The 21,119-nt window shown below is 39.1% G+C and overlaps 1 protein-coding gene and 1 pseudogene across 3 annotated transcripts in view; one reads left to right on the top strand and one right to left on the bottom strand.

Annotated features, from left to right (window-relative positions):
• Nucleotides 1–609: 609 nt before the first annotated feature.
• Nucleotides 610–12,084, top strand: LOC143891585 (UBP1-associated protein 2C pseudogene; annotated as a pseudogene). 2 transcript variants are annotated; one of them, XR_013255408.1, is made up of 2 exons: nt 610–2,050; nt 11,563–12,084. The product of XR_013255408.1 is annotated as a UBP1-associated protein 2C pseudogene, transcript variant X2 (transcript). The 2 variants fall into 2 exon arrangements; XR_013255407.1 differs by lacking the exon at nt 11,563–12,084 and adding an exon at nt 8,788–9,090.
• A 6,377-nt stretch (nt 12,085–18,461) lies between these two features.
• MEE18 (maternal effect embryo arrest 18) overlaps nt 18,462–21,119 on the bottom strand; it is a 36,522-nt gene continuing 33,864 nt past the window's right edge. The window contains exons 12-13 of the mRNA XM_077396084.1: nt 19,912–20,004; nt 18,462–19,020 (exon numbers count right to left, since the gene is read on the bottom strand). Coding sequence (XP_077252199.1) covers nt 18,889–19,020; nt 19,912–20,004 — 225 coding nt within the window. The 3' untranslated portion in view covers nt 18,462–18,888. The remainder of the gene's footprint in view (nt 19,021–19,911; nt 20,005–21,119) is intronic.

Below are 21,119 nucleotides of genomic sequence, written 5' to 3'. Positions count from 1 at the left end.
TGAAGGGTTAAGATGATCCGATGGAGCTGATTTTTTGGGCACACCATATCCATGTCAAGACCCATCAAATGAACACTTTGGATCAAATAATGTAGGCCCATACCCGAATCCAAACACTACCAAAAAATATCCAAATAATGTGGGCCCACATTGTTTGGATGATCCAAAGCGTTCATTTGATGGGTCCTGACATAGATAGGGTGTGCCCAAAAAATCGGCTCCATCGGATCATCCTAACCCTTCAATCTATGGACGAACCTTCAGCTGAAGGGGCCTACCTAAAACAAATTGAAACTACAGGGGTGTATTTGTCACGTTTTAAACTATAGGGGTGGAAGTGGATGTGTCAGAAACTAGAGGGGGTGTAAATGTAATTATCCCTTTAAATAATAAAAGTTGAGGTGGGTTAGTGCAATTATTAAAACATGGTTGTGCTGATATCATTTCCCTTCATTTGACATAGTAAAATAATAAAAAGATGGTGAATTTTAGGCTTATTCCTCTCACACTCACTAGGCTCTCATTGTGCTACTTGTATGTAATCAGATTCTACAGAATTAAGAATCCCAGGTGGGCCACCCCATGCACCGCCTTTCCTTGCAATAAATACAATTTCTTCCGGAACCCCCTCACAAAAGCACGCCTCTCCGAAAAAAGTCGGGACCTCTCGCCCATCCATTCTTCATCTTTAGGGTTAGGGTTTTATCTGATAATTCCTAGGGCTTTTGAGAGCCCCATTCTCTCTCTCTCTCTCTCTCTCTCTCTATGGATCCATCCCTCAAAAAGCGAAAGGCAGACGAGAACGGCCTGGTCATAGACACCTCAACCTCAAAGCTCACTCCCTCAGACGCCCGCAAAATCATCGAATCCTTCTCTCAAGACCAGCTCCTCGACATCCTCCAAGACGCCTCCCTCCGCCACGCGGACGTCCTCGATGCCGTCCGATCAATCGCCGATCGCGACCCCACCCAACGCAAGCTCTTCATCCGTGGCCTCGGGTGGGACACCACCATGGCCAACCTACGTACCCTTTTTTCCTCCTACGGTGACCTCGAAGAGGCCGTAGTAATCCTCGACAAACTCACCGGAAAATCCAAGGGCTACGGATTCGTCACCTTCCAACACATCGATGGCGCTATCCTAGCCCTTAAAGAACCTAGCAAAAAGATCGACGGTCGGATGACCGTCGCCCAGCTCGCCGCCGCCGGGCCCACTGCAGTTCCTCCTGTTGCTGGTGCTGATGTCCCCATGAGGAAAATCTATGTTGGGAATGTCCCTTTTGATATGGCTGGGGACAGGCTATTAGGGCATTTTTCGTCTTATGGGGAGATTGAAGAGGGTCCCTTAGGGTTTGATAAGCAGACTGGGAAATCCAGAGGGTTTGCTTTGTTTGTGTATAAGACGGTTGAGGCTGCGAATGCGGCCTTGGTTGATCCGACTAAGGTGATTGATGGGTATCAGTTGGTTTGTAAATTGGCAATTGATGGGAAGAAAGGAAAGCCCGGCGGGCCTATTCAAGGCCCGGGTAGGCCTGATGTTGCTGGCAACGGGGTTGGGTTGCCGCCGCCGGCTTCTCAGTACGGTGGGCCCGGCGGGCTTTCTGGGTCGGGTGGGATTTCTTCATATGGGGGTTTGGGTTTTACAGGTGGGCACCAGGGGTTAGGGCTGAGTCAGCATCACCACCTGAATTCGCCGTCAATTGGTGGTCCCGGGCTCCCGTCGGTTGGGGGTCCGGTGCCGTCATTGGTGGGAAGTGGTGGTGGTGGTGGTTTGGGGGTGCCATATGGTGGTTCTCAATATGGTGGGTCTGGTTCTCAGTATGGTGGGTCTAGTTCAGGTGGGTTTGGCGGTTTGGGTGTTGGGTCGTCTTTGTACCGGATGCCGCCAAGTTCGGCCGGATTGCCTTCTGGTGGGTATCCAGAGAGCGGTCATTATGGGTTGTCATCGTCTGCTTATCAGAGCCAGCACCATCCACAGTCGGGTTCATCGGCGGTTCCTAGGGTTCCACCAACTAGTGGAATGTTCCAGGGCATGCCTCCTTACTATTGAGGTAACATGATTTATTCTTTCTTTTTTTTTTACTTATTTTTCATTCTACAGTAACTGTTGCATATCTGAGCATTTTCATTTGTTGTTCCTCTTACTTTTGCTTCTTTCGGTTAGTAGCTATTTGTATGGAACTGTGAGATTATTTGGTTCTTGGAATCTCCTTGCGATGGTGTTGTCCACTCCTAGATCATTGTTTCTAACATCAGTGCATGTTTCATGACTTTTGATTAAGTTGTGTTCATTTGCTGTGGTGCAGTTGGTTTTTGACTTGATTATTCGTACCTTATGTCTCATTTCGATTTAGTGATTCCCTCGTGATATAATTATTCTTGTTGAATAGAGTTGAGATATATGGTATTTTTGGGTACTTTCTTCAAGCTATCTGCTATTGATGGGACTTGTATTCTGTTTCAAACTTTCAATTTGTATTATTTCACAAGGTACATGCAGTATGCAGTCTCACTTGTTGCCAAATGTAGACCTTCCCTTTAGTCTTTCTGTAGCTTGTGCTGACTCCATTTTGTTTCAAAAATTGCATGTCTATATTTTTTTGCTTGTTTCTCGAGGTTTTTTTTTGCTTGTTTCTATGTTTCAAAATGGTGTTTCTTTGTTCTAGTATGGCTGTATCCCGTGAAAACTCGTGGGTTTGCGGGTAACTATGGAGAATTTAGGCGCTCAATGGGCAAAGACTTGCGATTAATGTAATCAAACCATACCGAAACAAATAAACAAATCGAATTTAATAAATCGCAGTGGAGAAAACTTACTTGGGTTAGCTTTTGAGATATACTGGATTCATTGACCGTTTGAGTGATGATATTCAGGATAAGATGTAGCCATAAACAGAAAGATTCTACACTAAATGGTTTATGCATATAACAACCCACGACAAGTAAACAGGATATCCAGGCAGTCAACTATCATGCATAAATTTAGTGTATAATCTGTCTGCACAAATAAAAGGCCCAAAAATCTATACTCATGTGAGGAAAAGGTTCCAAAACAAGTAGGATAATGAAAGGGGATCAATTCTAGGGGTAAAGGGTGGCTAAAACATAAATATGACTGAAATGATATGGAAAAACCTCATCGGGAATCATGGCCGTCCTTACACCTCGAATCGACGCAAACGAGGGCCCAAGAGTGTGGGGGAGAAAGTTCGTAGATACGATCCGTACGCGGGACAATAGCACCCTCCCAAAATAATGGATGACGATGAAAGGAAGAAGAAGAAATATAAGAAGATGGAGAAGCAAGGGATGAGACGAAGGAGATAAACCAAGGGAGAAAGGGGTAGAGAAATATAGAGGTAGAAGTGAGACTTTAGGAGAGGAGGAAGTGTGAGAGAGAGAGAGAGAGAGAGAGAGAGAGAGAGAGAGAGAGAGAGAGAGAGAGAGAGAGAGAGAGAGAGAGAGAGGGAGAGGGAGAGGGAGATTGAGAGAAAAAGAGAGACATAGAGAGTGACAGAGAGAGGTGGAGAGTGAGATTGGGAGAAAAGAGAGGGACGGGGAGAGGGGTGAGTTTAGAGAGAGAGAGAGGAGGGATAGAGGAGAAGAGAGAGAGAAAGAATAGAGAGAAAGAGAAGAGGGAGATGAAGAGGATAGAGGAAGAAGATAAGAGATGAAGAAGAGAGAGTACCTTGCTTGGCATGGTTGGAAATCGCCAATGTCGTCTTGGATAGGGGCATCTCCTCTATGGAGTTTGACGCATTCTTCAATCATCGAAACTTAGGGCTTCTTTCCCCCACATGGTCCCTTTATAATCTCCTCTTAAATGAGCTTGAAGTGGGCCCTCTTGTAGCCAATATGAGTCCTTTTATCTTCAGTGAAAGGACTATAATGCCCTCAGCTGCAAAATGAACAAATAATAATATGAGGGGTAAAATAGGTAAAACAGTCTAACTAAATGGGTAAAAGAAACATAAAAGATATGGGTGGTGTGTGCATGAGGAGGCCCTAGATGATGTGAACATCCCCCACATCTTCTCTTCTCTTCTTTTCTTCCTCTACTACTTCTCCTTATATTTTCTTCTCTTCTACTTCCCTTCTCTCCCTTTACATCACTGCTTTGGAAGAGCGTGCTGTTGTCCCGCGTACGGATCCTGTCTACGGGCTTCTCTCCATACCCGTTGGCCCTTTTTTGTGCGGATTCGAGGTGTAGGGACTGCTATGATTTCGGTTGAGACCATTCTTTATCATATCCACCCCCATTTCCATTTTTTTGCCACCCTATACTCTTAGGATTTATTACCCTTTATTACCGTACCCGGTTTATATCTATTACCTTACATTAGAGTAGTTTGGGCACTAGATACATTTTCTTTTGTGTGGATAGATTGTATGCAGACTTTTGTTTGTCATAGTTGACTTATTAGATATCATATTTTCCTCATTGGGAGTTGTTACTTGCATTGACTGCTTAATGTGGAATCTTTCTATTTATGGTTTATCTCAAAAGCCAATCCAAATAAGTTTTCTCCGCTTCAATTTATTAAATCTGATTTGTCTATTTGTTTGGGATATGATTTGATTGCTTTAATCGTTAAGTTTTTTGTCCATTGAGCTCCTAAAGTCTCCGGAGTTATCCGCATCCGCAAACCCCTGGGTTTGCACCACTTTTATCTTCGCTTTGAATCATCGAGTTTAGACATTACTTCCGTGATCCTTAACCGTTTCATGATCCCCATAGAATTTGTGTAGGTACAAGTTAATCAGCAATGGGATCTTTGAATTCCTTGTCCCCTGATGTTGGAAAGGGTGGTTGTATTTTTGCTTTTCTTGTTAGTTTAGCTTATTTCCAATTATAATCTTGAGTATGTTAGCCATATAGATGCTACTTCAAATTTGTTATTTATTCCACCTTCTAAGTTAGATATTGTTAAGTTTTATGGTGTTTATCTATCTCTGTCTTTTCTCATGGTAGTGGGATACCTGCCTCCATGTCCTAGATTTTGGAAAATTTTCGAGTCCTCTCCCTTCCTTTGTATCTGTATGTGTATCTGGGTATCACATGTTTCTGACTGCATAGATGTTTTCAAGATGGGTTTTAGTTGCTGGGCTCGATAAAAGAGAGTTTAATTTTTTGGTGGGTTTTTGGATGAGAGAGAGAGAGAGAGAGAGAGAGAGAGAGAGAGAGAGAGAGAGAGAGAGAGATCCCGTTTCGTTGAGTTCCCGGCTAGACATGTTGGATGGATATTGGATACTATCTTACTCCCTAAGAAGTAATCATGTTTTTTCCCTCGTACTTTAGAGCATTTTCTTTTATAACATTGATACTGTCATATGGATGCTAAGTTTATTATTTATTTCACCTTCTAGGTTCGATATAGTTTATTATTTACTTTAGCACATTTTCCCTCTTTAATTTATTATTTATTCCACCTTCTAGGTTCGATATAGTTAAGTTTTATGTTGTATTTTCACCTGTGTCTTTTTCTCTTGTCTCATAGTAATGGGATACCCCTATCCGTGTCCATGTCCATGATTTTGGATAATCTATAGTCCTGTCTCCCTTACCCCTAACCTTTTTTATTTCTATATGCATAGCTGAGTATCACATGTTTCTGAGAGCAGTCAAATTTTCAAGGAGGGTTTTAGTTGTGTGAGCTCGATAAAAGAGTATAGCTTGGTGGTTTGGACAGCTAGGGTTTTGCAAGGTTGCTTTTTTTCCCCCTTCTATCGGGTTTGTGCATTTGTGTGTGGTGGGGGGGGGGGGGGGAGAGGAGGGATGGATGCGTTTATAATGCGAGCTTAAAATCATGGGTGTGTTGTAGTTTGGACAACAATGGTTTCATTGAGTTTCCATATACTTCACAGATACTCTTGTTGGTAAAATAAACCTCATGTTCCTAACATTTGTTACTGCGGTCGAAGTAACTACTATACTTTTTTCTTCTTAGTTCAGCATATATTCAATTATAATATTTATGACTTTAGTCATATAGATGCTCCTATAAGTGTATTATTTATTCTGCCTTCTAAGATATATTTGAGTTTTATGGTGTATTTTTACTCGTCTTGTTATTGTAATGTGAAACCGTATCTGTGTCCATGTCCAAAATTTAAGAAAATGTTGAGTTGTGTCTCCATGTGTTTGTATCTGTATGCATATCTGGGTATCACATGTTTTTGAGAGCAGATGGGTTTCAAGGAGAATTTCAGTTGTGTTAGCTCGATAATAGAGTGTATAGTTTGGTTCCGTGTTGTGTGGAAGGGTTGAGCTTAGTAAATTAAGGGGGTTCTGTAGTACTACGCTTATGTGGGGATCCTTTTTCTCCAATGTTCTTTTTAGAATTTTTGGGATTAAGATCAAACATAAAATTCTCTCTGTCTTTGAGTTTTAGGTAGGGTTTAATGCATACATGGGTTGAGCTTTGTCTGGATTAAGATTTTGATCTAGAAGGACTAATGTGAACCGAAAAGTTTAGTCTCATTTCAAAGAATTTTTTAGACAGATATTCAGGCTTATTTTGTAAGTGGGCAAAGAAGGAAATTTAATCAATTTTTCTACTTCTTAGGGAGCTCTATTTCACAATTTTGTAATGCTTTTTTACCCCCTGGTTTATGTGCCTTTTGTAGGTTGAATGGTTTCCCAATCTCAGCTGTTCCATTGTTAACATGCTCCCATGCTGATGTGTCCTGTGTCAACATTAGTGTTTGGAGTTCTTAGGCTCATATGGGCCATGCTAGCAAACCTCATTTAAAAGTTGGAGTAGAGAAAGGGCTACCCTTTTTGATGGTTTTAGAATGATGTTAGATATCAGTTCTTCATGTTTGGCAACCACAGCTGTGAGGTTGTTGGTATTCCAAAGTACTTTGGTGCTCTCTCTCTCTCTCTCTCTCTCTCTCTCTCTCTCTCAACAAAGCCTTGTCCCAAACTAGTTGGGGTCGGCTAAATGAATACTTTAGAAAATTTTTACGGAGGAGGTGAAAAAAGGAATCTACCCGGCTTAAGTTGACTAAGTCTAATCCTGGCCCTAGTTGGGTTTGTCTATGCGGATCATTTTCTTCTATTCTATCCTATCCAAGGCCATGGTCTCTGTTATGTTCCTAGCCAACAAGTCTTTCCTTAGTGTTTCTACCCAAGTCGTTTTCGGTCTGCCCCTACGTCTTTTTACTCCATCAACTTGGCACGAGTCACTTCTTCTCACCGGAGCATCCAAAGGCCTACGTGCTTGAACAAGTCTTTCCTCACTTTTGGGTGCTTGAACACTAACTAAAATGATGAGAATTTTTTATTCATCATAGATGCATATTTTTAATTTTTGGCTCAGTTAATTAAGGTATTGTTGTCATTGTGAGTGTAAACTGTGAAGGACAAAGAAGGTTAGAGAAGTCCCAAATGAAGGCAATGCCAGAAACGAGTACATAGAGATTCCTTATATATGGTTAATGTTGTGTTGGACCAAATCCTTTCGTGGTAGGCAAACATTGTAGGTGTCAAGTTAAAACTATATGGACTGTGGTGTATGATGGTTATCATTTTTAAAGTAGTTTGATAAAGATTGTGCTGCCAAAGCATGACGTAAATTAGCTTGTTGTGGTCCTGTTGGGTCTAATTATTAAAGTTTATCTATTATAAATATTTTTATAAGAAAATAGGTGAATTCTAAGTTTACTCACATGTATAGAGAAGGATGTGGATACATATATGATCACGTGGTGTAGTTGATGTTTCCTGATGATATGATCGCATGGATACCGACTTCCCTTTTTCTAGATGTGATGGACAATTGGCCATGCTCTTTACTCATGTTTTGCCTTCTCCCTTGGCAGTTTGGCTGCAAAGTCCCTTTTCTTTTGGGTCTACAAGTGCTTTTATAGTCCGTGAGGTTGGGACTCGCAAATATCAAAATCGTACTTTCCTTGTTTGGTTTCATCTTTGTTTGTGGGTCTGTCCCAAGTTATGTATTTGTCACTGTATGGGTAAATTACTCTTTGACCAGTACTTTGGGCTCTGTTATTACAACATGTGGCCTGCATGTTTCATAAGATTTTCACTCTAAGCCCTTTATTCACAATTAGAGATACGTGGTTGAACCTATGTGAAGTTTCCGAGTTTGATGATGTCTTTTAATTCTGTTCTTTATGTGATATTTTTCCATGCAAAAATTTAGATTATTACACGCAGATGCTTCTGGCCGCAATGGTTTCTTTGTATTCTGTGATCATGAGGTTATCTAATCAGAATAGCCATTGCATACATTACCATCTTTGCTTGTGTATAGACTATATATTTCTTGGGATGGAATTCCTGTTTCTCTGTGTTTTAAACAACTGACATTGGTTGCTTTTTGTTTAATGCTATGCTTTGATGTTTTAGTGTAGTTGTTGCTTCTGAATTTAATTGGTCTCTCTATCGTTCTGTTCTTATGTGACTTATTCTCCATGTACAAGTTTATTGTTACTTAAAAGATTCTTTTGGTTTCGATGCTTTGTTTGTATTGTTGTTGTTTCTTTGTATTCTGCATTCTTCAAGTTATGTTATGCTTTTGCTTTCATTTCCATCTTTCCCTCTTTTTTATAGCTTTTGGAGTGGATTCCATTTGTTCCTATGTTGTTTTAGCAATTGGCTTTGGCTGATTTTTGTTTAATGCTTTTAGTGTAGTTTGCATGAACTCTCTCTCTCTCTCTCTCTCTCTTGCTCTCTCTCTCTCTCTCTCTCTCTCTCTCTCTCTCTCTCTCTCTCTCTTGTAAGATGTGGAATTATGGATTGAGTTGTGATGGGTGTGTGATTCAGGTGTATGACACAGCTCTTGGGCGCAAATGCTTTAAATGGTTGTGGTGAATGCCGACATGTTATCTTCTTTGATGAATGATTTGCCAAGCATTTGTGGCTACTCTCCTCTGCCTTTAGATGTGGTTTGTTTGTGATGCGTGGTAGTTGAGCTGTTGAAGTTGAGCAAAGTTGAGCTGTTGAAGTTGAGTAAAGTAGTTTATTATATAGTACTTGAGACTCCTTTTACTATTGTGAGGCCATGCAGCCACACTTATAAATTCCAACATTCTATTCCATCTTATGCAACCCTCTTTTGTTTTTGCTTTTGGTTTTGCATTGTTTGGTATGTGTTAACTTACCAACTTCTCCAAAAGCTTAAGCTGTTGGAGAAAGGCGTTATTTATCTTTTATACTTTAACACTCCCCCTCACGTGTGGCTCACTTGGCAAACACGCGGCACATGTGGTCCCACTTTGGGCCGACCATCGCATGTGGATTTTTGCTATCCGTGAGGTTTGAACTCGAGACCTTTGGCTCTGATACCATGTTAACTTACCAACTTCTCCAAAAGCTTAAGCTGTTGGAGAAAGACGGTATTTATCTTTTATACTTTAACAGTATGCAATGCTGTTTATGTTTTGTTGGGCTTACATATTGTGTGGCTTTGACAATAACCATGAGATGCTTCTGTTGAGCTTCCCGTGAAGATCATATATAACTTAGGTTCTGTTGCTTATTGTTAGTAATTACTGTGTGATTAGTTATTTTCTGGCCACCCACCTTGTTTTAGTAATACATATCCCCTTCGTGTTATTTAGATTTTTTGTTTCAGGATCATGCATCTGCAGTATTGTTTGCAAACAAAAATAATTTTAATGTAGCGCATGATAACAAAACACACTGTCAAATTCAATTTTTCCTTGTCTGCTGTGTTTTACCATGTTTAGTGCCTGGATAGTGATGAATAAAACTGGTTTAGGCGTCTCAATACCTTAATATTTCTGACACATTAACCTCTCTTATTGTCGATCCATGCTACACGTGTTTACTTCTTGCCAATATGATATCGTCATTTTATATCCACGGTATAATTCCTGGCCATGTTTTGTATGCTTATATTGAATGTAGTTATTACTAAGAATTAAAGAAAAGGGTCATAAAAACATCACTGGGGTTTGTGGCGTAGAAGTTCGAGCTTCGTTGTAAGCAAATATGTTATTTTTAGTATGATACTTGCTGTTCTGTTGGATCAACATGCAGTTATGTTGGCTTAACTACGTATGCGTGGAATCATTATTTTGTGGGTGTGCGTAATAATTATCTTGTGAGGGTGTTCGTTTTGACTATAGTTTTTTTTTTTTTTTTTTTTTTTTTTGAATGAGTAGCTTTTTATCAATGTGAGAAGACATGCAATTATACCTGGAATTAATAATCGGTACGTTTATATGTATGATATGTTGTATGAGTATGTGGAGTGATAATTACGTATTCAATCGTGCATATTTATTGGGTTCCTTGTCCATATAGAACATATATTTTGACAAAGGAAATGATATCCGTAAGGAAAAGAGAGAAAATAAAATGTGAGGGAGCAACAGAGGCCCCTTCAAGGTGGGAGGAAATCAAACATCTCTATATCGGTCCTCTCCACTCTTGAGCGAGCCATCCGATCTTCATCCTTATTTGTTGCACCAAACATGCTGGAACTTGATGATCCTCCATGCAATCCAATATCTCATCAATAATGTTAGACGAATCATTATATAGTGATTTACGATTTATTTTATCTAGAATACATTTATTTAGTTCTGCAGTTTACTTTTGGTTTTCTTAATTTCCTGTGATTGAAACTATGTATTTTTGGAGTTTACTTTTTGGTTTCTTAATTTTCTATGGTTGAAACCTTGTAAAATTATTAATCATAAAACATTATATTATAAAATAAGAAATGATGCGTTATCACATCTTAGCTGTTTAGTGTTAAAAATGGTATGTTAAGAGATATACCCGTGGCTGCTTTTCAATGGCTGATGGTGACATTCTATTTTGTTTTATAATAATTATGTTGTCTAGAGAGATTTTGTAGTTAGCTTTAGTATCATACTGTACTCTTCAAAGTATAACCTTCTTAAGCACGGCTTATACGGTGTTAGTTTATTTTTAGTATTTCAATGGTTCAACTACTCGTGTGGTAAACGAATAATTTTTTTCCCAAATTTGTGGTTGCTGTTAATTGATGTTTTGAAGATTGATAAAGTCTCGTGTGTTTCGAAATTCTATTGTCCCTGGCAATTTAGATTCACAATGCCGTGGAATGTGATGAAGATATTGTGATGTATTGGAATGTGATGAAGATGAGCTATTTGTGGGAGATATGGTGTTTCTTTGCTATAGTTTCATTGTGCCTCTTGCCCAGTAGATTTTTTAAGGGGTTTTTGTCTGAAATGTATTAGGATGGGTTAGTAATTAGTAGTATTTTGAATTATTGTGGGCACATAGATGTGAGTGTCATGCTTGGATCTTAGTGATATAGGCCTCCATCAATGGTGGAATGCATAACCAATTGTTTTAACAAAGGCCTGATCTGACGCTTGATTTATGGCTCTGTATTATTTGCCCTTCTTATAAATAAATCAGAATAAGGTGTGGTAGAATACGGCTTTCCAGAATTAAAGGAGATAGGGCTTGCTAAATACTAACAGGAGGGGATGCATTTTAAATTATTTACCTTGCAATTTTGAAGTTAATGCTAATTTATTTTTTCCTATAAAGAAATACAGGTGTTTTTTTCGTCAGGGTTTTGGAAAGACCTTCATTATTTCTGGAAAGTTTCGGATTCTACTGTGAATGTTTCTGATTAACAAAGCTCCCAATTACTCCCTCCAACAATCCACTGTAATTGCCGCTAATAGTCCCACAATGCACAAGCTGTCAATGACCAATCCAAATTTATAACATTCTGATCATTTGAAGGTGTACACAGTATTTGTTATCCTGTTTGCATTGAGGATGCTGATAAGATTGGTACTGGTTCTATTCCTACAGCATACACAGCATTATCCTGTTTTATTTTTCTTCCGTAAAAAACATCTTCTCATTTTTTCCACACGTATTTCACTTTTCATGCTGTAGGTTCATCCAAGTCAAGTTGAAGCCTTTTGCTAGGAAGCTAGCTCTTAGTATATAAATCTTCCTTTTTCTTTGCATGTCTACCTTTTCATGGTCGATGGACTAGTGCTCTCCACATGCCCAGTACCACATAAGCATGTCTATAAGAATACGCAACTAGAGAAATGGAACAGAAAGATTAAAAGGAAACTCTTTATCTCCACATGAAGATGATGATGAGAGGACTGTTTAGTATAGAACGCATTAATGTCATCCCTCTTCTTAGCTAAAGGAATCAAATTGGAAAGTAGAGGGATAAAAAAACAATTCCCACTATGTAGATAAATCAAAGAAAGAAGGTAAATGAATAAAAAAACATCCTCTGCCAACTATGAGGGACAGGATGATGAACCCTCTGTACCACTTAGGGCAAAGGAACAAGAATTTAAATCCTTGAAATTATAAATTAATCCAATTTCGATGATGTTTTGATGTTGGATGGTACTGGTTAATGATTTTGAATTTTGACAGGGATGGCATTAATGTTCTATAAACATGTCCATTGTTGGATCCAAAAGGATCCGGATGTCATTTCTTACATAGGTATATTTGGAAGACCAGGAATGAACTTGTAGTGGTGCAACTTGGGTCGGTTTGGTTCGGGTTGAGTCCATTCCCTCAACCCTAACCTGACCCTCGGGTTAAGGATGGTCAACCCTAACTCAACCCGCCTCTGAATCACTCAACCCTAACCCGAAATCGGGTCGGGTTAAGTAGGGTTGAATATAAAACTACAGTAACCCAAGGCCCAAACCCTACCCAAATCCGAAATTAAATCGGGTTGGCTTCTCTCAACCTTAACCCAACCCAACTGAACCTGGGGAAATGCCAACCCAAGCCAAAATCAGGTTGAACCCTTCGGGTTGAGCCTGATCCAAGTTGCACCGCTATGAGGTTGTGGGTCATCAAACTACCCAAAATCAATGTTCAAAATCCAAAACCAACAGGGCCTATTTGCTCTGTCATTTTAAGGAAAACTGTAAAAAATATCAAGGCCAATTGTTGTTAACGTGTGAAGGGGCTATTTGTTGATCCCACTCTGTTATTCTCTGTTTAAATCAGACGCCCACCATGCACCTGATAATTATGTTCCATTTTTGGCCCGAGGCCCATTTCAGTAAAGCAGATCGATGGGCAACAGGCTAAAAATGAATAATGAGATTGTGTTCTTTAATCATCCTCAGCAGCACTTTTATTTTCCTTCAGAGAAAAAAAAAACTAGTAATGGCTTCAGCTAAATCTGACTAGGGGTGGCAACGGGGCGGGTCGGGGCCGGATGTTGGGGTCCCTGTCCCCTTCCCCTCTGCGGGGAATTTCCCCCCTCCCCTTCCCCTTCCCCTCTGCGGGGATGGTGGGGAATCCCCCTCCCCTCCCCGCGGGGAATATCTAATCCCCTTTCCCTCCCCGCATCCTTCGGGGACAAAATCCCTGCCCCGCCCCCTCTTTGGAACCCAACCAAACCAGCAAACAGAGCTTCTTTCTTCTACGTCTATTACAGACAATATTGTGATGAATGCTATGATCAACAAACCGATGGAAAAAATAAAAAATGCATGGATGAGACAACAAACATAAATAACAACAGGACCTCATCTTTCAGCAATTTTCTGCATAAATTATGGAATGATAAATAGGAAATGAGCACCAGGATTGGATTACCTTCATTAACAGGCAGGCAATGTGCAAAAAGTAACTATTTCAGTAGTCACAATGAACTTTAAAAGTCCATAAGTGGGCGCTCACACACGCAAAATAATGTTCATTAGTTCATTCTGTATAGCATGTTAACCCCCAGATGAGCATGAGAAATGAGAATGGAGAAGAGAACAAAATCAACAAATGACTTATTTCTTTAACTGCAATTCAGTCTAGTGCCGACATGAAACAAATTTCTAGTAGCTAAATTTTTCTTGTTGAAAATTAAAACCTGCAATCCAACCCTAAAATTCTGTTGGCACTACGATTTTTTGATAATTGCATACACTCAGCGTCTCAGGCTCTCAGCTTGTCTTTATTATTTCAATATATGTGAAAAGGTTATTATAGTTCCCAAAATACTCTCAGAAGCTAATTAAAATGAAAAGACAAGCTAAGTTTATGTTTGGGGGAATCTTGTAGCCGATCCACAGAGTTTCTAGTAGTTTTCCTTAAAAAAAACACTTAAAAATTTACAAAAAATGGCATTGATTAGCGGGGCGGGGCGGGGACAACTCCATCCCCTTCCCCTTCCCCTTCCCCTTCCCCTCCCCGTACCGGGGAATTTTTATATTCCCCTTCCCCTTCCCCTTTCAAATCGGGGAATCCCCTCCCCAAACGGGGCGGGGCGGGGTGGATCCCCGCTTTTTCGGGTGAAATTGCCAGCCCTAAATCTGACCCGTTCCACCCATTTTGCCGAATTTAAGGGCACAACTCAGGTCAAGTTCAATCTGAACCAAAAAGTCGGGTTTGGGTTGATTTTTCCCAACTCGGGTTGAGTTCAGTCGAGGGCATGGCTGTTTGGGCAATTCGAGTGAAACTGAACATTTTTTTATCAATTTTTTTTGGGAAATGATATCAGCACTGCAATGTTTTAATATTTCTGTGGAAGCTTCTTGTCGTTGTCGTTTAGTATTTAAATGGCTTGTGAGAGTGAACTGGAATAACCTTTTGACAACCCTTTAAATACTAAACGACACAAAGCTTCCCACAAATATTAAACGATGGCGGTGCTAATATCATTTCCCTTTTTTTTGTAAGCTTAAAAACTCTGGTCAGGTCGGGTTCGGATTGGAAAAAAGGGTTCCTTGGGTCGGGTTGAACCTCGTCAGGTTGGAAATCGGGTTGGGTAGGATTTGGGTTTAGTAAATGGTTCCTTGTGTCCAATCCAACCCGAGTTGCATTCCTATCTGAATCACGATTTCCAAGCAGCTAAAACTGCCAAATTCTTGTAGCAGGGTGTAGTTGCTCCAAGCAATTGTGTTCCGACTTCAGCCTGTTTTGCTTGCTCTAAATTGAGGCGAACTAGAAGCGCTTAAGAACGAATCCTAATTGACTTGTATGTTCCAACTGGCCGAGACTTTCTACCTCAACCTTGAAGTCTCAGGTTCAATTCCAACTTACCAACAAAACGAGACAAAAACAGTGGAGTGTATAGCCAGATTGCGAGCCCCGGGCATCAACTGCTCCCACCAAACAGATTAGTGAAGATTAGCACAGACTTTACAGAACCATGACTCATTTCTTCTAAGCTCATAAATGTGTATGGACATACACATACCTCAAGACAAACAAAAGAGAAATGGATGAGCCAAGCTATAGCCAGTGGAAGAATAAGATATAAAGATGTGATACAGTTTACAAATTGGGAGAATAAGATTTACAAATGCAGAGTAGAGAAGTTAACTGAGATGTATACCTCAAAAGAAATCGGGAGGAGGAACGATCAGGGATATCAGATAGGAACACCCATGCCCTCACAGCATGGGTGTTCCTATATTCATCAATTAAGTCAGTAAGAGCTTGGATTAGAGACTTGGGATAAAAAAATCACCCGTATTATAGGATCATGTATGGGGTCCACGGTGATCTGCAAAAATGAAGTGTTAATGACTCACATACGCACCTTGCGTGCATGTTGTTGCTATTGTTAGAATATGTGAGATCTCACTTTTGGATTTGGTTGAGATTCACTGTTGCATCATCGTGGTGGAAGATTAAATAAGTTGGTCAGATGAGGCAACCTATATGGATTAGGCAACCAGGTAGCAATCAGGATAAATTAAAATATTCATTTTTTATCTCTCCACAATTATCACTTATTACCAAGGTTTAAAATTTTGGTTTCGGTACTGGTTTCGGACCTTGGAATTTCGAAATTTCGACCAAAATCTGGTACATAACCAGAAACCAATATTTTATTTAATAGTAAATTTCGGCCGAAATTACCGAAATTACGGTAAAATATTAAGTTGATATAAAAAAAAAAAAACAGTTTTTTTTGGTCAAATTTCGGAAAAACCGAAATCTCGGCCGAAATAAATAACCGTTTCGGTTTTGGTCGATTTCGGTGTCGGTCTTTCGGATTTCGGTCGAAATTTAAAACCATACTTATTACTATGTTTATCCGTTTGAGTGTTTTATCTGAATACTCATAACGACTGATTGTAATTGCAATCAAGATTTAGCTAAATCCTTAATTTTGTCATCAATAAGCCTGGAATAGCCTCCATGTTGTTGCTATTAGACCGAGGATCCTACCCACTAGACTCAGTTATATCAAAACAAGAAATACACTACCTGGCCCCATAACCACTTACTAGTCACTCATTAGAGATTTTTCGGAATCCTCACTTGATCGATTAACTGTCAAATTAAAAGAACAATAAAAAAGAAAAGAAAAGAGATAATGGGTATCGAATTTCTAAGCTTCTAGTTTAGCAATATGGGTACAAGGTCCAATGCCTTCAATAGTCTATCCCACATGCCAAAAACACAATTGATTGCCTAAGGCCACTTTGGCAACCATGAATTGTTTCTCCATGGAGTACATGTTTATCAAGTAGTGAGAGAGGGTTAGGGAGGGTAGGAGATGAAGAGCTTGAGAGCCCATGACTGGGAAGAGGTTAAGAAGTGGTTAAAAAGCAGTGAAAAAAATAAATCATATGTTAATTTTTAAAATTTCCTTAATCACTGATTTGCGAATAAGATTTAAATCAAAGTAATCTTTTTTTTTTTTTTTTTTTCAACTTGCAAATAAGGATCAATATTGGTGGCCATGGCTAATTTTCGAGTGATTGTCAATTCTTCGTTGGCCATGGCAGTTTGAAGTGTGGGTCCCAATCTCTGTGGGCCATGTTTGTGAAATGAGATGGGATTTCAATTTATAACATTTCTGATTATTTTACTAGATTGGAGCTGAATAACATTCAGATCATTAAACCAAAGATAGAGAGTGTGGATAACATTGCCCTTTGCAAGAATAATTAAAAACATTCTATCATTTAAACTATAAAATATACTCTTCATTTACTCTTTGCTTCCTCCTTTTAGACTATTCAAGATGCATTTTCCAACGCTATTCACTGGTACTGTCTTGGCAAAAGGATTGACCTTTGTTGGTCCGCTCCTAAAATGATGGACCTTCCGCAGCTTCATGATTTGAAGATGCTGATACCAGAGTAGTACGGGTTCTATCCCTTACACAGTACAAAGTGTAATATCCTGTTTTATTTTGGAAGATGATAAATTCGCACCCTCTGTAGGATTATCCGCACCATTTTAACATGATTTAGTGTAAACAGGGAGGGTAATGTGAATAGACTTTTAACACTTTTTGACATCAAATCATGTTACAGGGGTGCCAATTTATCATCTCCCTTTATTTTTATTTATTTTTCCTTGGAAAAACATGATCTCATTTTCCCACACTTACATTTTAATCTACTGTAGGTTCATCGAAGTCAAGTTGATGAACTCCTCTTGTTGACAGTTACTTTAGAGAGCAGAGATAGCCAACAAAAGCATCGGCACGACCACCCAGCCTCTTAGCCAAATGAATCAAATAGGAAAAGGGGAGAGGAAAACACTTTCCACGGTGTAGAGAAATCAAAGAAAGAAACCAATTGAATAAAAAAAAAACTATTTGTCACATATGAGGGAAAACACCCATATCTGAAGAACCACCTCTACCACTAAAGAGGCAAAGGAAGAAGAAGAATTACCCTTGAAATTAGAAATTATTTAATTTTGATATTGGATAGTGATGGTGATTGATTATGAATTTTTTGTATGAGAAATTCCTTCAAACTTGATAAAAATGTCCATTTTTTTTGTTTTGTTTTGAAACTGATTGCCAAAAAAATGTCCGTCGTTGGATTGCAAAGGAGCCAATGAAAGGTCATCCTTGGCCCATCAGGATCTCTTCTTTCTTACACTTGGCTTGGTATAATTGGAAGATCAGGATGAGCTGGTGGTTCATCAAACTACCATGCCCAATAACCCATTTGAATTTTTCTCGCCTGCCGTCCCAAGGACTAACCACTGCTGGTGAAATGGAACCGAAATAACCCAGTAGTCTACGACCACACTAAAGCTTTATCCAAGGGACCCCATTTTAACATAAATTGAACTTTCATGGGTCCTATTTTGGTAACAATAGTCCATCTAGTATTGGGGAATCATCAGAAATTTTAAAAGAAATCCCACAGCAACATAAAACATGTGTATCGATCAAACAGGTAGCTTTCATACGTCAATGGAGAGCTCTATACGAAGGTCTCAAGCATGCTTAATAAGGTCCAATTAGAAAATGTGTAGATAGATGGGGAATTGGGGATGCAGCATCAGTCCTAAGGTCGTGTTCTTTAATTTGGATAATTCTGACCACTGTCCTTTTTTCGTTTAAATTAGAGGCCCACCAGGCCCACCGGATAAGGGATCCATTTTTTGGCTCAAGGTCCATTAATAGTGGAGCAGATTGATGCCCATGGACCAAAAATGTATCCCAAGGTCTTGTTCTTTAATCATTCTCATAAGCACTTTTTGCCAAATTCTTGAATTGCGGAGTCCTCCAAACAGTTCTTTTCCACCTGTTTTCCCACTCTAAATCGTGGAGAATAATAAGCATACTTTACAGGACTTATGACTCATTTCGTCTAAACTTGAACTCAAATGTCAGACATTCATTCATCTCACAAAATATTTTATTGCATTATGCCGTGAAACTAAGCTCATAAATGTGCGTGGACACATAAAACAAGCATAAGAGAACTGGTTGAGCAAAGCCTACAGCCAAATGCGAAACAATCTACAAATGGGCTAGTGAAAGAATAAGATTTACAACCATTCAAATAAACAAAAAAAGAATAAGATTTACAAAGTCAGTGAGATGTGTACCTCAAAAGAAATCGGACGGAGGAGAAGCGATCAGAGATATCAGATAGTAATTGACTATCTTTTTGGTTCCTTCTCTGAGTACTATTGGCACTCAGAAGCCCTAACAACATGGGTATTCCTATATTCAGCAATCAAGTCAGCAAGAGCTTGGATTAAAGACTTGGGATCAAAAATCACTCCTGCTCTGGGATCATGTATAGAGTCCACAGTGATCTGTAAGAATGAAATACTAGATCTGTTAGACTGGAGCATAATAGTCCTCATTGCTTGGAAACAGAGTAAGTAGAATTAAGACTGCCAAACCAAAGCAAATATGTCTTAACACATCTAACATTTCATAAAACGAGTGGGCCATCATAAGAATTAAGACTTCCATGTGTTGGAAAAAGTTGACCATCATCAAAAGCTGGACCGGATCTTGCATTTGTGAGGTTATAGAAATTAGTCTGGAGTTTGGAAGGAAGCTTAATTTAGACTCATCAACTAAGTGGTTTCCGTATAGGGAATGAGGAAGTTGGGTCGAATATGTGACAATACATTGATAGATGAGAATTGCAATAATCACCACATAACACCCCAGGTCACTTGGTTCCTGCTATGACAAAATAATTTTGTAGAAATGACTTTTTCAGCCAAATTTCATTAGCATTGTCTTTTATACATAATCTTGAATAGATGCAAAAATTGTTGACTACATTCGGATACAATATTAAATGAGCACGAGATTATGGTCATATCAGGAAGATGTAAACAGAGTAGCCTTTCAAGGTGGTTCAAAAATGATCATTTTCATTAATTATTTGGATGAGATAATGGTTATGAGTAAATAAGCATGGCAACCATAAAGGCTACAAATTATGTTACAAAAAATAAGCATTAGTAACTTATTTCTCTCTCCTAGAATGAATATGATTCATGATGTTGCGACTCATATAGAATCAGTGTGCATTTTGGAAGACCAATTAGTTAAACTTGCATTAGGACTGCGTTATCGTAAGAAGGGCAAGTTGAACAATTACATGGATGCTGAAGTAACAAGAATAAACATAATTTCTGAAAAGAAAAATCAAATGACTGTGCCAGCTGGTCAAAGGTGTACAATACCACATGAAAGATTCCTTGGGCAGCCAAGCATTGAATGTCTACTGGGATTTGACCCTCCCTGGGAACCAGCAAGGCATTGATGTATTCACCAGGCTACACAGAAAGAAAAAATATATATTTTCATATAGTACATGTTTGCATGGACGCCATGGAGATAATCCAAATTAAGCTCTAAATGGGATGTATATTTGTAATTAAAAGAGCATTTTGAACAAGATTTGATAACGAATATTGATAATCCATTATGAAAAGTCGGGACTCAGAAAAATGTTACAAGGGGTAAAGAACTATAGAATAAAAAACAATGCTACTTAAAAATATGAGAGATGTTGAAGTAAATTTGAAAAAGTGCAAAACAAAGTTCTTGTGAATTGTTATTAGCATGTAATAGGGTGAAAATAACATTTTTATTGGAATGTCAAAGAAATAGAATCCACATTACACATTTATTCCACAGGAATAAAAAAAGGGAAATGCTCAGTACTACCATGTTTTGATATTTTTCCATTAAAGCATCTTGTCTTTTAGTATTTAAAGAGCTGTCAAAAGGTTATTACAGTTCCCAAAAAGCTCTCACAAGCCAATTAAAAAGAAAAGACAAACTTGTGACCATCAACTTTTTTTTTTTTTGAATGGTAACAGAATTCATTAAAAAAGGAAGACTGAGAAGGCCCCCCCCCAAGTACAAAGACACCAATCACAAACCCAGAAAAACAGAGACAACACCGCGCTATAAAATTAGGGCGGTAAAAAATCAGAAAGCTCTAAAACCTGCTTAATAACTCATCTTTTGCCAACTTATCTGCAATATTATTAGCAGATCTTCTCGTATGCTGATATAAGATCGAAAGCCCTTCCGATATGTCTTTTATCTCATCAAAGAAACAAAGAAATCTCCACGGAGGAACCAAGGAGCCCCTGAGCCACCTTCTGACATTAAACGAATCACCCTCTACAATGGAACTGCTCCACCTATTCCTTTCCACACACAAAAAGCCTTGATAAACTGCTCTTACCTCAGCTTCACTCGAATCGGCTGTCCCAATCGGACCCGAATAAGCCTTAATGACCTCTCCGACAGAGTCTCTCAGGACACCCCCTATCCCGGCTGAGCCAGGATTACCCATACTAGAACCATCGAAATTTAACTTTAAGAGCCCAACAGGGGGAGGACGTCAGGCCTGAAGAATAACATCAACATTCTCCTT

The sequence above is a fragment of the Tasmannia lanceolata genome, unplaced genomic scaffold (assembly GCF_043159265.1).
Source record: "Tasmannia lanceolata isolate RefF3 unplaced genomic scaffold, GAP_Taslan_0.1 ptg000015l, whole genome shotgun sequence".
In the NCBI taxonomy this organism is placed as follows: domain Eukaryota; kingdom Viridiplantae; phylum Streptophyta; class Magnoliopsida; order Canellales; family Winteraceae; genus Tasmannia; species Tasmannia lanceolata.
The sequence above is the reverse complement of the archived record's forward strand: the minus strand, read 5'-3'. Positions and strand labels throughout refer to the sequence as shown.